Consider the following 13,594-nt stretch of genomic DNA (forward strand, 5'->3'; position numbering starts at 1 on the left):
CTCTAAGCTGTGACTGGCACTTTTCAGGCTTTTTGACCAACACTGCATGTTGAAAAGCTTTCCAAATGACTACATTTACAATACAACCTTGATCTTTGCTTCTTTTCCTCTTTCCCCCTTCTTTGAAAGCTGCTCTTTGTAACGTTTCCAACAGTGCCTTGCTGCATTCCCGTGCTTTTACTCTTCTACTCTGATCACACAGGGGTGCAGTTCCTGGCATTTGTACAGACTAATTCATGGTCTCCACTTTCTGCTGCTCCTAAAAGACAAACTACTAGCTGGGGATGTAAGCAGTCTCCACACCTGCAGCACAAGCAATAGTCACTACTTACGAGCAAAAACTCAGTGCTGGTGAAAGCATCTTCATAAAAGGATTGAACTGATTGCATAATAAATGCAAGTGCAGGCCTGAGCTGTGCTTGTTCTTTTCTCATCCACGTTCCCAGAGCAAGAGAATGTAATTTGTTCGCTCTTGATTTACAGTTTCCACCAGGAAATAAATTGGGATAACACAAGAGGTATCAGCTGCCAGTCACTCCCTTTCCTACCATGCAGTAAGGTTTTACATCCCATTACTAACAACCTCACCTCTTTGTGCTCACTTTCTCTCCCTTCCTTTCCTCAAGCCATTCTCTGAACTAGAACAGCTAGAAACTCATACAGCTATGTCAGAAACACAGGTGAGCATCAAAAGCTTTGTAAATAGTCATTGTGCAGCACAAAAAAAAAAAAGAAAAAAAATATAAGATAACTCCTATCCTTTAAGTCTGAGCTGTGGCTTATGGAGCAGATGAAGCAGGACATTTTTTGTGTGATGTGAGTGATTCAGAATTGCAGGGAGGAGAGGAGAAGAAACAATCTTGTTCAGAGGGTATGAATCTGCCTGCCTGGAATATCCTGTATCTTTGCTTTGCTCAAATAGCCTTATGTATGAAGCACTTTATCCAAATGCAGGAATTAAAGACCTATTACTACAGCTGGTAGACTGGAAATGTTTACAGGTTCTATATGACATTCCATGATTCTGTTACGTGTGTTTGTAAAAATGTTTAAAGAAAACAAAAGACCTATAAAGTTCCATATGTGATATTTCCAGCAGAGTGCTATGTGTATTTCACTGTCCACCATGCTGAGTTGGGCTCATCTGAGAGCTGTCAGCTCACAGGCTGCAGGCACGTGGCAGAGCCTGCAACCATGGGTGCACTGCACTTTGTAGCATGGAGTTGCTGAAAGGTGGGACTTTGTTCAGTGTGTTTCTGCCTGTCTGTATATCCAAGCTGACAGCAGGAACTGCACACTGAAGGCAGAGCTCAAACAGGACAGCTCTAGCAGAAGTTGTTTTCTTGACTTGTACAAATTTATGCAAATCTGAGCTGGAGAATCTGGAAGGGAGCCCCACCAGAGCTTTTCCAAGGGCTCTCACAGCACTTACCAAGCCTTGCTTTCTCCTGGGAAGTAATGCTGAATATGGAACTGCATAAAAGCTGATACAGAGAAGATGCTCGATAGCTTTTGCTATTAGCCTGAGAGAGACAGCAAACATTGCTATAGAAGGAAGCAGTCTGCAGAGAAGCCCATCAACCTTCCAGAAACCTGGCAGCTGTTTACAATGGGACAACACATGCTTTTGCTGAAAAAACACTTTAATTTTCTAAAAATGTTTCTAGCCATGATGGAAAACCCAAATATATTAACAACATGAGAACTTCCTGTTAGCCCTCCATTTCTTGAGAGTTGTAATCAAGTAACTACTCAGGCATATCATAGGGACTTCACAGCATGGAAATTCTTACTATGTTTATTTCTGCTCTAAGAAATCCCCTTATTTTCTTTACTTCCCTGTGAGCTGGCAGTCAGCCTCTTCTTGCGGGGGAGCTGAGAAAAGAGCCCCCTGTGGAAGCACTCGTGGTGTCCCAGCCCAATGTGGGCAGCAGCACAAGGAATGAATGCTTCTGCCTTCCTCTTAAACTTCCTCCACTTCTTTCAGGGTGTGTTCCACAATGGTGTCTTGTCCTTGGAACTTAAAGTAGCCACGAAACAACTTTCTCTGAAGCACCAATGGGAACCAAAAGACATCATCTGGCCACATTTGTTTGAACGGCACCTCATCCAGTTGAAACCACTGAGGCTGCATTTCTGTTGGGGGAAAAAACAATTTTGTTTGAAATTTTCTCATGGTTTCTTGCCACCTGGAGTTCCACTGTGTCAACAAACAGCTTTGGGTTACAGCCCCGCTGCCTCCCTCCTCTGGAATTTCTGCAGGAACAGTTCTGCATTTATGTATGAGCAGTGCATTTCAAAAGCAAACACACATCAGCTCTGTGAGTTACCCACCATCGCTTTCCTTTGGCTCTCCGTGAAACTGATCCGCTCGGAAAATGTGAACTTCCATCAGTTCAGAGTTGCCTATAAATTCAAAAGTGATCTGACCCATCTTCTGCAAGGTGTCCACAGTCAGCCCGCTCTCTTCCAGGAGCTCCCTATACAAAAAACAGGCATTTTTATAGGAAAGCAAGCAGTGGGAGAACAAAAAGCAGCCGTTAACTTTACATCCAGAACTCCTCCTGTGCCTGCAACAAAGCAGAGTTCTGGCTCACATCACACTACGTAGCCCACTGACACCAGACTGGAGCGATGTCAGACTGACTCATGAGTTACCTCAGTGTGCTATAGAGGCCATGGGGAAAGTACTCTGTTAGAGGGGGAGGATTCACCAAGATGACCTGGCAGGGCTTACATTCCATGCAAGAGGATGGTATTTCCTGAGGTTACTTAGAAATGGGCTATCACAAATGTGTTAAGCTGCATGTGGCTTAAGAACTCTGAGAAGAGCTTTGTTTAGACGAGCAGAAGGCTTTGCCAACATCAGGCTAAAGCTTTTAGAACTGCGGTGACACAAATAAGGAACGTGAGAACATCTCATCTATGCTGCTACAAAAATCGGCGACTTCTGAGGCAAAGCGAAGCTCATGTAAGTAACAGTATGCACTGTGTGACCTCCCAGTTAAAAGCCATATCAAAACCACAAAATAATCATGTAAACCTTCAGTTTCTGCTCCTCAGAAGTACTTTCCGTGTCAGAGAGAGACTGAGAGACAAGTCTTCTAAGAGCAGTCTGTGAGACTTGCCAAGCAGCTCTTTCCAAGCCCTTACCACGCGTGGCCACTTGAAGCCCTTCAAATCACTTTTTCTTTCTGTGCCACACGCTCATGTTGTTTGTTTGCTTTTTTTTTTAACCTGCTGCTAAGAGACTTTGAAACTTGTCCTGGTTAGTCTACTCCCTGCAAAGGTAAGAGATACTTTGAACTATCTTCAGATAAAGATAATAACTAACGCAGTTGTACATTTGGCAGAAACCCGACAATTTCAAAACAGAAATGATTTTTAAGGCTCCAGCTTTCTCTGGCATCAGTTTCATGGATCCCATCCTTCAAAACTGTACTGCAATCTGATGCCTTAGCTAACTCTGGTTGATATTCCTGGAAAATGATGCCAAAAACAGAGGCAGTTTTCAACCAAGAAAACTAAAAGCCTCGTTTCACAGGCTGTGGTAAAGGTCCAATAAATACAACACTGCTGTGGTTTATTCAATAATTTATCTGTGAGCTGTTGGGCTCTGGATATAGTAAACACAAACACTGCAGTGGATAGAAAACTGGAGAAATTGCACTAGCTGACAGCTTTCCTTACAGGATGTGCCACTGAATAGCTGTGAGCACCCAGGCGCCTGTGTGAACATGATGCACTCAGCGGAGCACAGTGATCATTCAGGGCACTCTGTTCTCATTGCAGCTTAATACCCAGCAGCCCAGTCTGTAAAGATTAACTTCAGGTTACACCACTGCCAGCTGAGGCAACCACAGCCTAACAGCTCAAATCCTGCCACAAAGCAGAGCGCTGCAGTGAAGTTTTACTTGGGCTGCACGACACCTCCTGGAGGAGAGCTGAACCCACACCCGTCCCAGGGCCGGCAGCCCCGTGCTGGTGCAGCTCCCAGTCAGGAAGGAGGGCAGCGTGCCCAGCTGGCCCTGTCTCTGGGGTCTGCTTTCTCCTCAGCTGACCTGAGCAGGAGTCAGGGGTATAATTCTGCACTCAATTCCAACGAGCTCTGAAGAAATGGCTGCAGAGCAGGCTGTGTCACGGTCTGCAGCAGCAGGCGTTGTTTCTGCTGTGTCACATTGCACTGAGATGGCTGGAACATCCACCACCAAGCATCTCGTGGGAATTACAACTCAGAGATGATAAATTGTACGTAGACACGATGTAAGCACCAGCCGCATTAACCTGGTGCTCCGCTGCACACAGCCAGAGGCCTCTTCCCCCCTGATGAGCTCACTCACCACACAGCCCCGGCGGTTGCACTGACACAGCTGAGGAAACAGTGCAAAAGCTGTTAGGAATCTGTTAAGCAACACTAAACTTCCTGCAGGTGCAAAGGTAAAGTTGGGGATAGATCAAGAAGGTAGCAAAGCACGGCTTTGTATCTGCAAAGCTCGTGTAAACAAGAAGGTAGAACCTGCTGTTTCATTTCAGTGACTAAAATGAAGAAAGTCCTGCAGTGAACCACTGCTGTCCAAACCCTGGAATGACAGAATTCTGTTCCTGAATTCAGTGCCTGCATGCAGTGAAACAGTTTCTACAGTGCCGTTTATGAGGCACCTCCAAGTGAAATTCCTAGTATTCTTCACTAAGCTCTTCTCACGGAGTACTAAAAATGTAAGTGGAATTTAGCACCTTTAACGCAGCAGCAGCCCGCTGCCATAAGCTGCAGCGCCGCTATACGGCCAAACGAGAACGGTGCATCTGTCGCAAGAGCCTCTGCTCTCTGCTCGAGCAATAGGTGTCAGCGGCTCAGGACGGCGGCAGGGAGGATGCTCGCTAGCTGCAGTTACTCGTGGAATGGAAGACGCTCGGAACTTTGCAGCAGCCAGGTGACGGGGAGCCGGGATGGTCCGTAACGGCGGTGCTGAGCCGCCTGCGTGCAGGAAGGAGCGCTGCACGGACCTGTGAAGGCGGCACGGCGCTTACGGGGCCGCTACGGATCCGCAGGAGCGCCCGACTCCCTCCGCCCCTCTCCCAGGCCGGGCCTCACCTGCGCGCAGCATCCTCGATGCTCTCTCCCGGCTGCACTTTTCCTCCAAAGCCGTTCCAGAGCCCGGCCCCGAACCCGCGTTTCTTCATGCCCAGAAGGACGCGGGGCGGCTGCACCACCAGCACGAGGGTGAAGAGCCTGGAGACGGACATGGCGCCGCGCCGGGCGCCTGAGGGCAGCGCGCGGGCCGAGGAAGCACGAGGCGCAGCGGAGCCCCTCCGCACAGCGCGGGGCGCCTCACGCACCGCCACCCCGTCACGGACCCTCCAGCTCGCCGCTCCCCCCGCTCTCCCTTCACCTTCCTGTGTCCCCTCGCTCCCGGCCCTGCCCCAAACACCACGGTTTCCCCTTCTCCCCGCGCCCGGCTCTTCCCGCGCCTCATCGGCCGCGGCTCCGCCCTCAGCTCCGCCCCAGCGCGGGGCGGGAGGCGGCGGCCGCCATGGCGTGGTGCGGGGCGCGGTGCGTGGCGGGGAGCAGGGCTCAGGGTAGCCGTCCCTGCGCCCTGGGAGCTGCGGGGCCCGTCCCTTGGTGACCGGCACCCGTGGCCCAGGGGAACGGCGCGGAGCTGCCAGGGGAGGGGCGGCTGGGGGTCGGGGACGGGCGGTGAGCACGGCCCGAACTGCTGGAGCTCAGGGAGCGCTGGGACGCCGCTGTGAGCCTTAGGGGCTTGGGTGGTACAGCGTGGTTCCGTGATCCAACTGCCTGTAAGAGCACTGCAATTCCCCTTAAGACGATGGATTCTCGGCTTTAGAAGCCTTTCAGGAAGGTGACGTTCAGCCGTGCTCACATCTCTGACACGGCGCTTGGGGTCAGTGAGGAGCGTGAGCTGGTGGTGAGGTCGTAGCCCAGCTCTGCTGCTGGCACACAGGCTGTGCAGCCCCGTGGCACGGCTGGCGGACTCGTTAAGGCTTGTTCACAGCACCAGGTGTCCATGTGAACAGAAAACACCTGAGGAGAGCTGCAGAGCTCCAGCAATGAGATCCCCCTTCTTCCCCCTTGGTTCAGGGGGTAACCAGTGAGGTGTTGATCCCCATTACAGCTCTTCTTGTGGTAAGTGGAGCAGGGAACTGAAGAGGCCAAGAATCTCTGAAGTTGTGAGGCTTTTGGTGAGCGTGGTGACAGATGGGAGGAGCCGTGTTCAGGGTGGAAATGAATCAATATGTGCTTCAGAAACCTGTGCTGTGGCCGTGCACGATCTGACTGTCACCTTTCTCCTTGGGCAGCTGTCAGTGTTTGCTGAGCCTTCCTCTGCAGCGCAGCTGTCTGCACAGCGCAGTGAGGCTCCTGAAGAAGAAAACTGCCGCAGAGAACTGGTGGCTGGAGCGGCAGTTGAGGGATCCCTTCGTCAAGGCAGCGAAACAGCAGCATTACCGTTGCCGGAGTGCCTTCAAGTTACTGGAGATAGATGACAGGCTTCATATTCTCCGCCCGGGACTTTCCGTTCTTGACTGCGGAGCAGCACCTGGTGCTTGGAGTCAGGTTGCTGTAGAGAGGGTCAATGCCTTAGGTACTGGTGAGTGCACATTTTTGGTGTTCGGGATGGGGAGTGGTTTGTGTGTTTTGAGACGCTCATAGTTATAAGGAAAAGCATTATCATGTGTACTGTTGTTGGATTATACTGCCAGCTCTGCAAAAATAAAAAAACAAAAAACCTCCCAAAAACACAATAGGATTACCTCTTGCCTATCTGATGTAACTGGGTTTTAACATTGTAAGTGCTTTGACTAGTAGCAGACCATATCACTGCATGCAGCAAACCAGTTATGGATGGGCAGGAAGTCTGTGGCAGGCAGTGATAACTTTTTGTTTACTGAATATAATGGAGTTCATGTATATGCAAGTTGTTTTCAAGCACAAGAATTCAATTTGATGTTCATCCTTACAACCTAGATCCTGCTTCCCCTACTGGCTTCGTCCTTGGAGTTGACCTCCTACGGATTGCCCCGCTGGAAGGCGCAGTCTTCTTGTCACAGGCTGACATTACAGACCCAAGCACACAAAGGGAGATTCAGAATCTGCTTCCTGCAAAGAAGGTGGATGTTATCTTGAGCGACATGGCACCGAATGCAACAGGCATTAAAGAGCTGGATCATCAGAAGTTGATCAGTTTGTGTTTAGGCCTTGTGAATCTGTCACAAAGTATTTTAAAGCCAAAAGGGACAATACTGTGTAAATTCTGGGATGGACATGAGTCCCGTGTTCTTCAAAACAAATTGAAGGAGCAGTTCCAAGACGTGAGAACTATAAAGCCTCAGGCCAGCCGGAAGGACTCATCTGAGTCTTATTACTTGGCAAGATTGTACAAAGGGAAATGAAAGCTGGGAAATACAGAATATCAAACAGGTGATCAGAGACAGACTGGAAATCTGAACGTGGCATGTGTTTAAAGAAAACTCCCAGCATGAAGATCCCCAGCTTGAACTGTTAGATTGCTGAGAACAACCTCAGGAAATCTGCTGCAATTCTCACAAAGTACATCATGCTTTTCAAATATGAAAATAAAACCAGGGTGCTGCCCCACTGAGTTTATCCACTAATTGCACAAGCAGAGACATCCAATCTAGCTTCACACCTGTGGAGAAAACAGTTGGGAATGGAGAGCAATAATGGAGAGCAATAATCTGAAAGGCAACCTCTGGGGCTGTTGTAATGGAAATGAAAATAAAGCAGTGATTATATGAGTTCTTAACGTGTGCTTGAAAATCATTGCATTTCTAATGCTGTCAGATTTGAGACTAACCATAAAGGCGCCTGTCAGAACGAGAGGGGCTGGCTGGGGGGGGGGTTGAGCCAATTTATTTCCTCTTCATCTTTCCTAAAAGCTGATGTCATTTATTAGCACACATCAAAACAGCGTTTTTGTGCACGTCAGAATCTGCATTGTCACATGTAGTCTCCAATGCAGACATTTCAAATGTCCGGCTCTGGCCCTGGAGTATTCAGCTGATGGCTTTGCTGCATTTCCTAAAGATACACCTTACGTTTAGGAATTGCTACTTCACTGTGCTCATAAATCCAGTGACAGCAGGGCAGCATCGCCGCAGCTGAGATAATTCCTGCCTACTTTCTCAGTAACGTTTTATGGCTGACCAGTAATGTTTATGAGGCAAAATGACAAGATTTTCCTAGAGCCCAGACAGGTAGAACTACTGATAAAACCGTGATTGAATTGCCAGAGTTCAGTTTGCAAAAACAGATTTGGCCACTGCCTTATCTGGAAGCGACGGCTCCTCCATTAAACAGCGCTGCTATCGGGCTGGCTGTGCCAGGCGTTGTAAAAGGGGCTTCCGCATCTTCCTCGTCATAAATATACCATTTCGAATGGCTCGCGGATTTATCAGATGGCAACTACTGTCAACTTCCGTTTTTCATTTCCACACGATTGCCAGCAGGCTCGGCACAGCCCGGCCCGCCGCCACACAGCCGCGCCGCGACCCAGGCGGAGCATTACGGTACGAACATGAGCTGCGCGCCTCGTGCCGTCATTACGGTGTGGCGGGCCGCTCTTCTCGCGAGAGGCGGGCGCGAGTTCGCGTGAGATCTCGGCGGCGGGGCGAGGAGGGAGATCCAAGCGGGCAGCGGCGGTGAGTGCGGGTGGAGGGGGAGCGGCGGGGAGGCGGCGTGCAGCGCTGCGCCCGGGGATCCCGCACCGCACTGCCCGCCGCAGCCCGCCTCCGCCCTTTGGCCTCGCCCATGGCTGAAGGCGGCGCTATGGGAGCGAGCGCGGCGGGCAGCGCCGCGTCCCCGTGCTCCCGTCCCGTGAGCGCAGGGCACGGCTGTGCCTCGCTCTGCCCCGCTCTGCCGTCTCGCGGACGGAGCCCCTCGCCCCGTGCTGCCCGTCCTTCGGCTGCTCGCGCCGAGGTGGGGTTGGGGGCTGCTGTGGGGCGCTGAACGGAACAAAAATAAAACAAACGGTGGTGTTTTGCAGCAGGGCAGCAGGGCGTGCCTGACTCGTTTGCTGGTGCTGTCCCTGTTCTCCCCGCGCCCGGTTTGAGATCGGTTTGCTGGAAGCCTGTTGGCAGCGTTGTCTTGTCGTGCGTAGTAATGCAGAGCTTGTTTCTAATAAACGTGTTCGTTTGGGTTTTGAGTGATCTCTTCCCAGCGTGCTTCTGTTGTATCGGCTCCTTGTGATGACGTGAGTCCAAAGAGTGTTATTGCCGTGAGCTCGTGGGCCTGAGGGTCAGCCCTGAGCCTGGGCTGCTGTAAGTCAGTGTGTGTCCCGGTGCCTTTCCTGGCCCAGCCTCCTTTTGTGCTTCTGGGACTTGTAGGGCTTGCAGTTTCAGAGGAATTCACTTAAAGCTTCCCCAGGCATTCTGGGAGCGCCTTGCCAGCCTCTCCCACCTCCAGCTTCGATGCATTTGTGGCCATTCAGTACTATTGCAAATCTGAAGGAAGATTTTGCAAAAACTTCTACATGAACAAGGAGCTACGTCTCGCTGATGGAAGCGGTCTGTCAGATGGGTGAGAGGTGTTGAAAGTTACATACCAAAGTGCTGTTTGGAAACCAGAATCAGGCTGCATACAAGGTAGAGCTTGCTATCCGTGTGGGATTTATTCTCTTCCTGCCCCAGCCCTTTTTTTGTTTGGGGGGCAGAGTAAGAAGTTCCTTTTGTGTGATGTGCTGCAGAGCTTCCTGTCCTGTGGTGTTAACTTGTATCCCTGAATCTATCCTGCTTACAGTGGAAGGGAGAACTCATTTTGGTGTAACTTAAGGCAACTTCTGTTTGTATATTAACTTGCAGAGATTTGGGGGAATGTATCTAAATAAAAGCAAACCACTTTGGTTATAACACCAAGAAGAGGACAGTTTTTCTTTTGCCTCAGTTCTTCATTCCAGAGATCTACAACTTCTGCCTCAGTTGTGTGGTGTTTTCTGGTTGAGGTGACCCCAGCAGTGGCAGGCAGGTTAGATTCTGTGCAGTGTAAGATGGAAGGTGTTGCATTTTGTGTCATTTTAGGGCAGATGTGTATATATATATATATATATATATATATATATATATATATATATATTTTTTAGTAGAGCATCTGTATACTCCAGATTGTTCTGGATGCTTCACTGATAACTTTTTATGTATTTCCAGAGCTATGGAAGACTTGGAAGGTAATACCACTGTCTTCTCCACCTTGAGATCCTTCAACAACTTCATTTCACAGCGTATGGAGGGGGTGTCCGGGCAGCCTGTGCCAGCATCATCTCAGAGCTCCTTGCAGATTCAGTACCAGCAGAGGGTGCAGGTGAGGTGTCCTCAGCGTGCTGGTGCCTGCAGCTTCTCTTCTGTATGGCTGTAGCCTCCTTTGCATCTAAGCATTGCATTTCTAAGCATCGGGGTTATTTCATTAAGATATGACCATTCTTTATAAAACTGCTACTCATGCATGCTCAGTAACAGAGATTTGTTTTCTGAGAATGTTCTAGAATCTTTATACTTGTTAATGTAATTCCAGTAAGTTGCTTATTTACCTTAAATTTTTCTTGTGTGGAGACATGGAAGAGACTTGCTGTGGCTTCAGTGTGCCAGTCAGCTGGGACTTCTTGTCTGCCTCTCTCTGTATTCCCAAGTCATCTTGACTTTTCCTGCAAGCTGCATTTTGCTCTTACAGCATGTGATAAGTTGACATCTTACATTGTAAGCTCTATTATGCTGCAATAAAGTTTCTGTATGTTGATATGATTTCTAAGTAGGGCTCTAGATAATAGTATGATATCATTGCCTTTTAATAAAAAAATGCTTTACATTTCAAATACTAAAAGTACTGAAAAAACGTGTGGATTTTTTGTCAGTGGTGCATCTCTGGTTGCACCACCTCCACCAGTGATGTAGAATGTACATTGCTTAGAAGAGAGGTATTGTAATATACCTCTCTTGGTAATATACCTCTCCAATTTAATTGGAATGGCAGCAGTGCCAACCATGTGTGTGTTGTAAAGTAATTTAATCTGAAGTGTCATATTGTAGTGGGTCATAGAAAAAAGAAAACACGTTATTTTGCTCCATGCTTACACTTAATGGGTGCCTGATCTCTGCTTATTGGTAGCTGCTGTTAATCTTATAATGCTTGGGGAGTTTTTTGTAATTCTTAATTTTGTAATTAACTTTTCCTAGATAGAGGAATACATTTTGTCAGATAAAGTACCTCTAGAGATGGAATGAGGAATCCTGCACAAAACTCTAAACTGAAATTCAGAACTTAAATTCGCGTCCTTCCAGCTAACGCTGTTTTGATTCAGGTTCCTGGGCGTGTGGTTGAGCTCTTGGCCTTGGCTTCCTGATCTGCAACTGGTGTGAGAGGACAAGCACCACAAATGTGGTGACAATTGGCTTTTAGTTTGTGAAATGCTATGCAGCTATCAGCTGGATAGCACAGAGCAGGGGGTAGCAGTATTATTGCAGCACTGTTAATGATGCGCGCTCTCTCTTTTCACATATGAACTGGACAGTTGGAAGAACAAGCTGGGCAGATCCATTCCAAATCGCAGCTCCTGCAGGTGGAACGGGAGAAGATGCAGATGGAGCTTAGCCACAAACGAGCTCGCATTGAGCTGGAGAAGGCAGCTAACACTAATGCCAGAAACTATGAGGTAAGAAGAACAACCGTAGATGGTCTGTTATTGCGGGTCTGAGTTAGAACATGTGGTGTTCTGTGTTGGTGTTTTACTGTGGATCAGGGAAAGGCTTCTGGCTGTTCTCGCGTGCTGCGCTTTGGTTTGCAGTGCTGTGTCTCAGGGTGTGCATACCAGACTCTTTTTGGATGAAACTAAACTAAAAGATGCAGTCCAGGAGCAAGTGCTCTCCGGCTGCTAATGAGCACTCAGTCTGCAGAGCAAGACTTGAGCTCATGGGTAGGGAAGGCTTCTGAGGAGCATATGGTGTGCATGCTTTGTGCTACTTGCTAACGTGCACAAATCCTGTGTGAATGTCAGAACGTTGTTTGCTCAGTGAGCAGTGATCTGATCACTGGGGTTTGTTAGCATCGCGTTGGAATTGTCATGGGTAGCAGTAACAAAAAGAGATTTGTGCTTTGTTTCTCCTGGAAATATTTAAGCGCTTTTTTCTCCCCAATGTATTTAAACTTCTGCTGGCACAATTGCAAGTATTTCATTTTTGTGACTGTAATTTAATTGGAATGGCAGCAGTGCCAACCGTGCACTGTCACACAAGAGAGCTTTCATTGATAAGACTGTGAGCCTCACTCGGGGACTAATAGCTTTTCTTGGTTTCTGACTTTATGCCCATATATGTTTGCTTAGCTTTGTCACTGCAAGTGGCAGTAGAGCTCTGGGTTCTGTATGATAATGAAGGTCTTACATGCAACTGATTATTTAAAATTACTTCTTTTAAGCATGTTTTGTTGTGTTTTAAGAGTGTTGGGTGATGGATTTAGTGTGTGGTTGTGAAATAGTGGGTCAGTGACTCAGGTCTTCGTTCCTGTTGAAGTCAGGTGATACAGGATTAAGCCATGAAGAGTTCAAACTGGAATCTAGCTGAGTCAGTCACAGAAACCCTTGAAATACTAGTGCAGAAAAGGGAGCAGCACTAATCCAGCACTGTGCTAATCACCCTGCTCAGATTCTGTGTTTTTTTGAGTCATGTGAATGAAGGTTTTAGGAAGCTGCTTTGCATAATCCTTACTTACTATGTAAATCCATGTCTCGATTTGCTTTGATTAGCAAAGCAATTTACTACAGATTTTTCAAATAAGCATTAATCAATTTGTGGTAGGAAAAAACTGAGAAGGTGTATGAAAGATTGTCAGAGTGCAAAAAGGTTTGTTGTGTTCATTGATGATACTGCGCTTGCTTCTCCATTAAATAACCTCATACAACTGCCAGAAGTTGCAGAGGAAAGTTTGTCTTACTGACCCAACTACCGAGCTCTGAGGTTCTGAAAGTCCACTTGCTATGTGTGGCTGAATTGCAAACCAGAGCAGGGAATGTTTTCATCTTTGATCTGCTGTGGAGTGTGCAGCGCAGTCTGTGAGGCCGTGTCTGCATTCCAGGATTCATGCCTCTAACAGAGGGAGCAAGGGTCTGTTTCCTAGCTTTGTTACTGCCAGGAGTTCCTTGGCGTTGAGCTGCTGGTCCTGTCCTTGCTAGTGGAAGGGTTGAAGGCTATTGGTGTAGGTAACATGGCTTCGTGGTGATGCTGTGGTGACCACAGCAACGAGGAGCAGAGGTGAGGGAGGCAAAAAGAGCTTCGCCTTTGTGCTGGTTTTCTATGTCTTTTCATGTTGTTTTTTCTTCTTTGCAAGCGAGAGGCTGACCGTAACCAGGAGCTGCTCACACGCATAAAGCAGTACCAGGAAAGGGAAACAGAAGCTGAAAATAAACTGAAGGAACAAATGGAGATGAACAAATCCTATAAGAAGAGTATGGAGACAATGAGTAAGAAACTGCAAGAGAAGGAGAGCAAATTAGCTGAAGCTAATGAAGTAAGAACAGAATAACTTTCTTATCCGTTTATAGATTCAGGTGACTTTGCAGTTCTTGTGAATGGAAAA

The 13,594-nt window shown here is 48.0% G+C and overlaps 3 protein-coding genes across 3 annotated transcripts in view; 2 read left to right on the forward strand and 1 right to left on the reverse strand.

Moving 5' to 3' along the window:
• Nucleotides 1-1,897: 1,897 nt before the first annotated feature.
• On the reverse strand, nucleotides 1,898-5,244 carry NUDT1 (nudix hydrolase 1; the record flags this gene model as incomplete). Its single annotated transcript, XM_079542733.1, has 3 exons — nucleotides 1,898-2,136; nucleotides 2,335-2,480; nucleotides 5,093-5,244. The coding sequence occupies 3 exons, from the start codon at nucleotides 5,242-5,244 to the stop codon at nucleotides 1,964-1,966; spliced, it is 471 nt and encodes a 156-aa protein (XP_079398859.1). The 3' UTR covers nucleotides 1,898-1,963.
• Nucleotides 5,245-5,531: 287 nt separating this feature from the next.
• Nucleotides 5,532-7,407, forward strand: MRM2 (mitochondrial rRNA methyltransferase 2; the record flags this gene model as incomplete). Its single annotated transcript, XM_079542684.1, has 3 exons — nucleotides 5,532-5,620; nucleotides 6,316-6,605; nucleotides 6,983-7,407. 3 exons carry the CDS (start codon nucleotides 5,532-5,534, stop codon nucleotides 7,405-7,407), a joined length of 804 nt encoding a protein of 267 aa, XP_079398810.1.
• Nucleotides 7,408-10,180: 2,773 nt separating this feature from the next.
• Nucleotides 10,181-13,594, forward strand: part of MAD1L1 (mitotic arrest deficient 1 like 1) — a gene marked incomplete at both ends in the record, with an annotated part of 320,077 nt that continues 316,663 nt past the window's right edge. The window contains 3 exons of the mRNA XM_079542666.1: nucleotides 10,181-10,330; nucleotides 11,535-11,675; nucleotides 13,346-13,525. Of these exons, the coding sequence (XP_079398792.1) occupies nucleotides 10,181-10,330; nucleotides 11,535-11,675; nucleotides 13,346-13,525 (471 nt within the window). The remainder of the gene's footprint in view (nucleotides 10,331-11,534; nucleotides 11,676-13,345; nucleotides 13,526-13,594) is intronic.

The sequence above is a fragment of the Tetrao urogallus genome, assembly GCF_951394365.1.
Source record: "Tetrao urogallus genome assembly, chromosome: 15".
NCBI lineage: Eukaryota > Metazoa > Chordata > Aves > Galliformes > Phasianidae > Tetrao > Tetrao urogallus.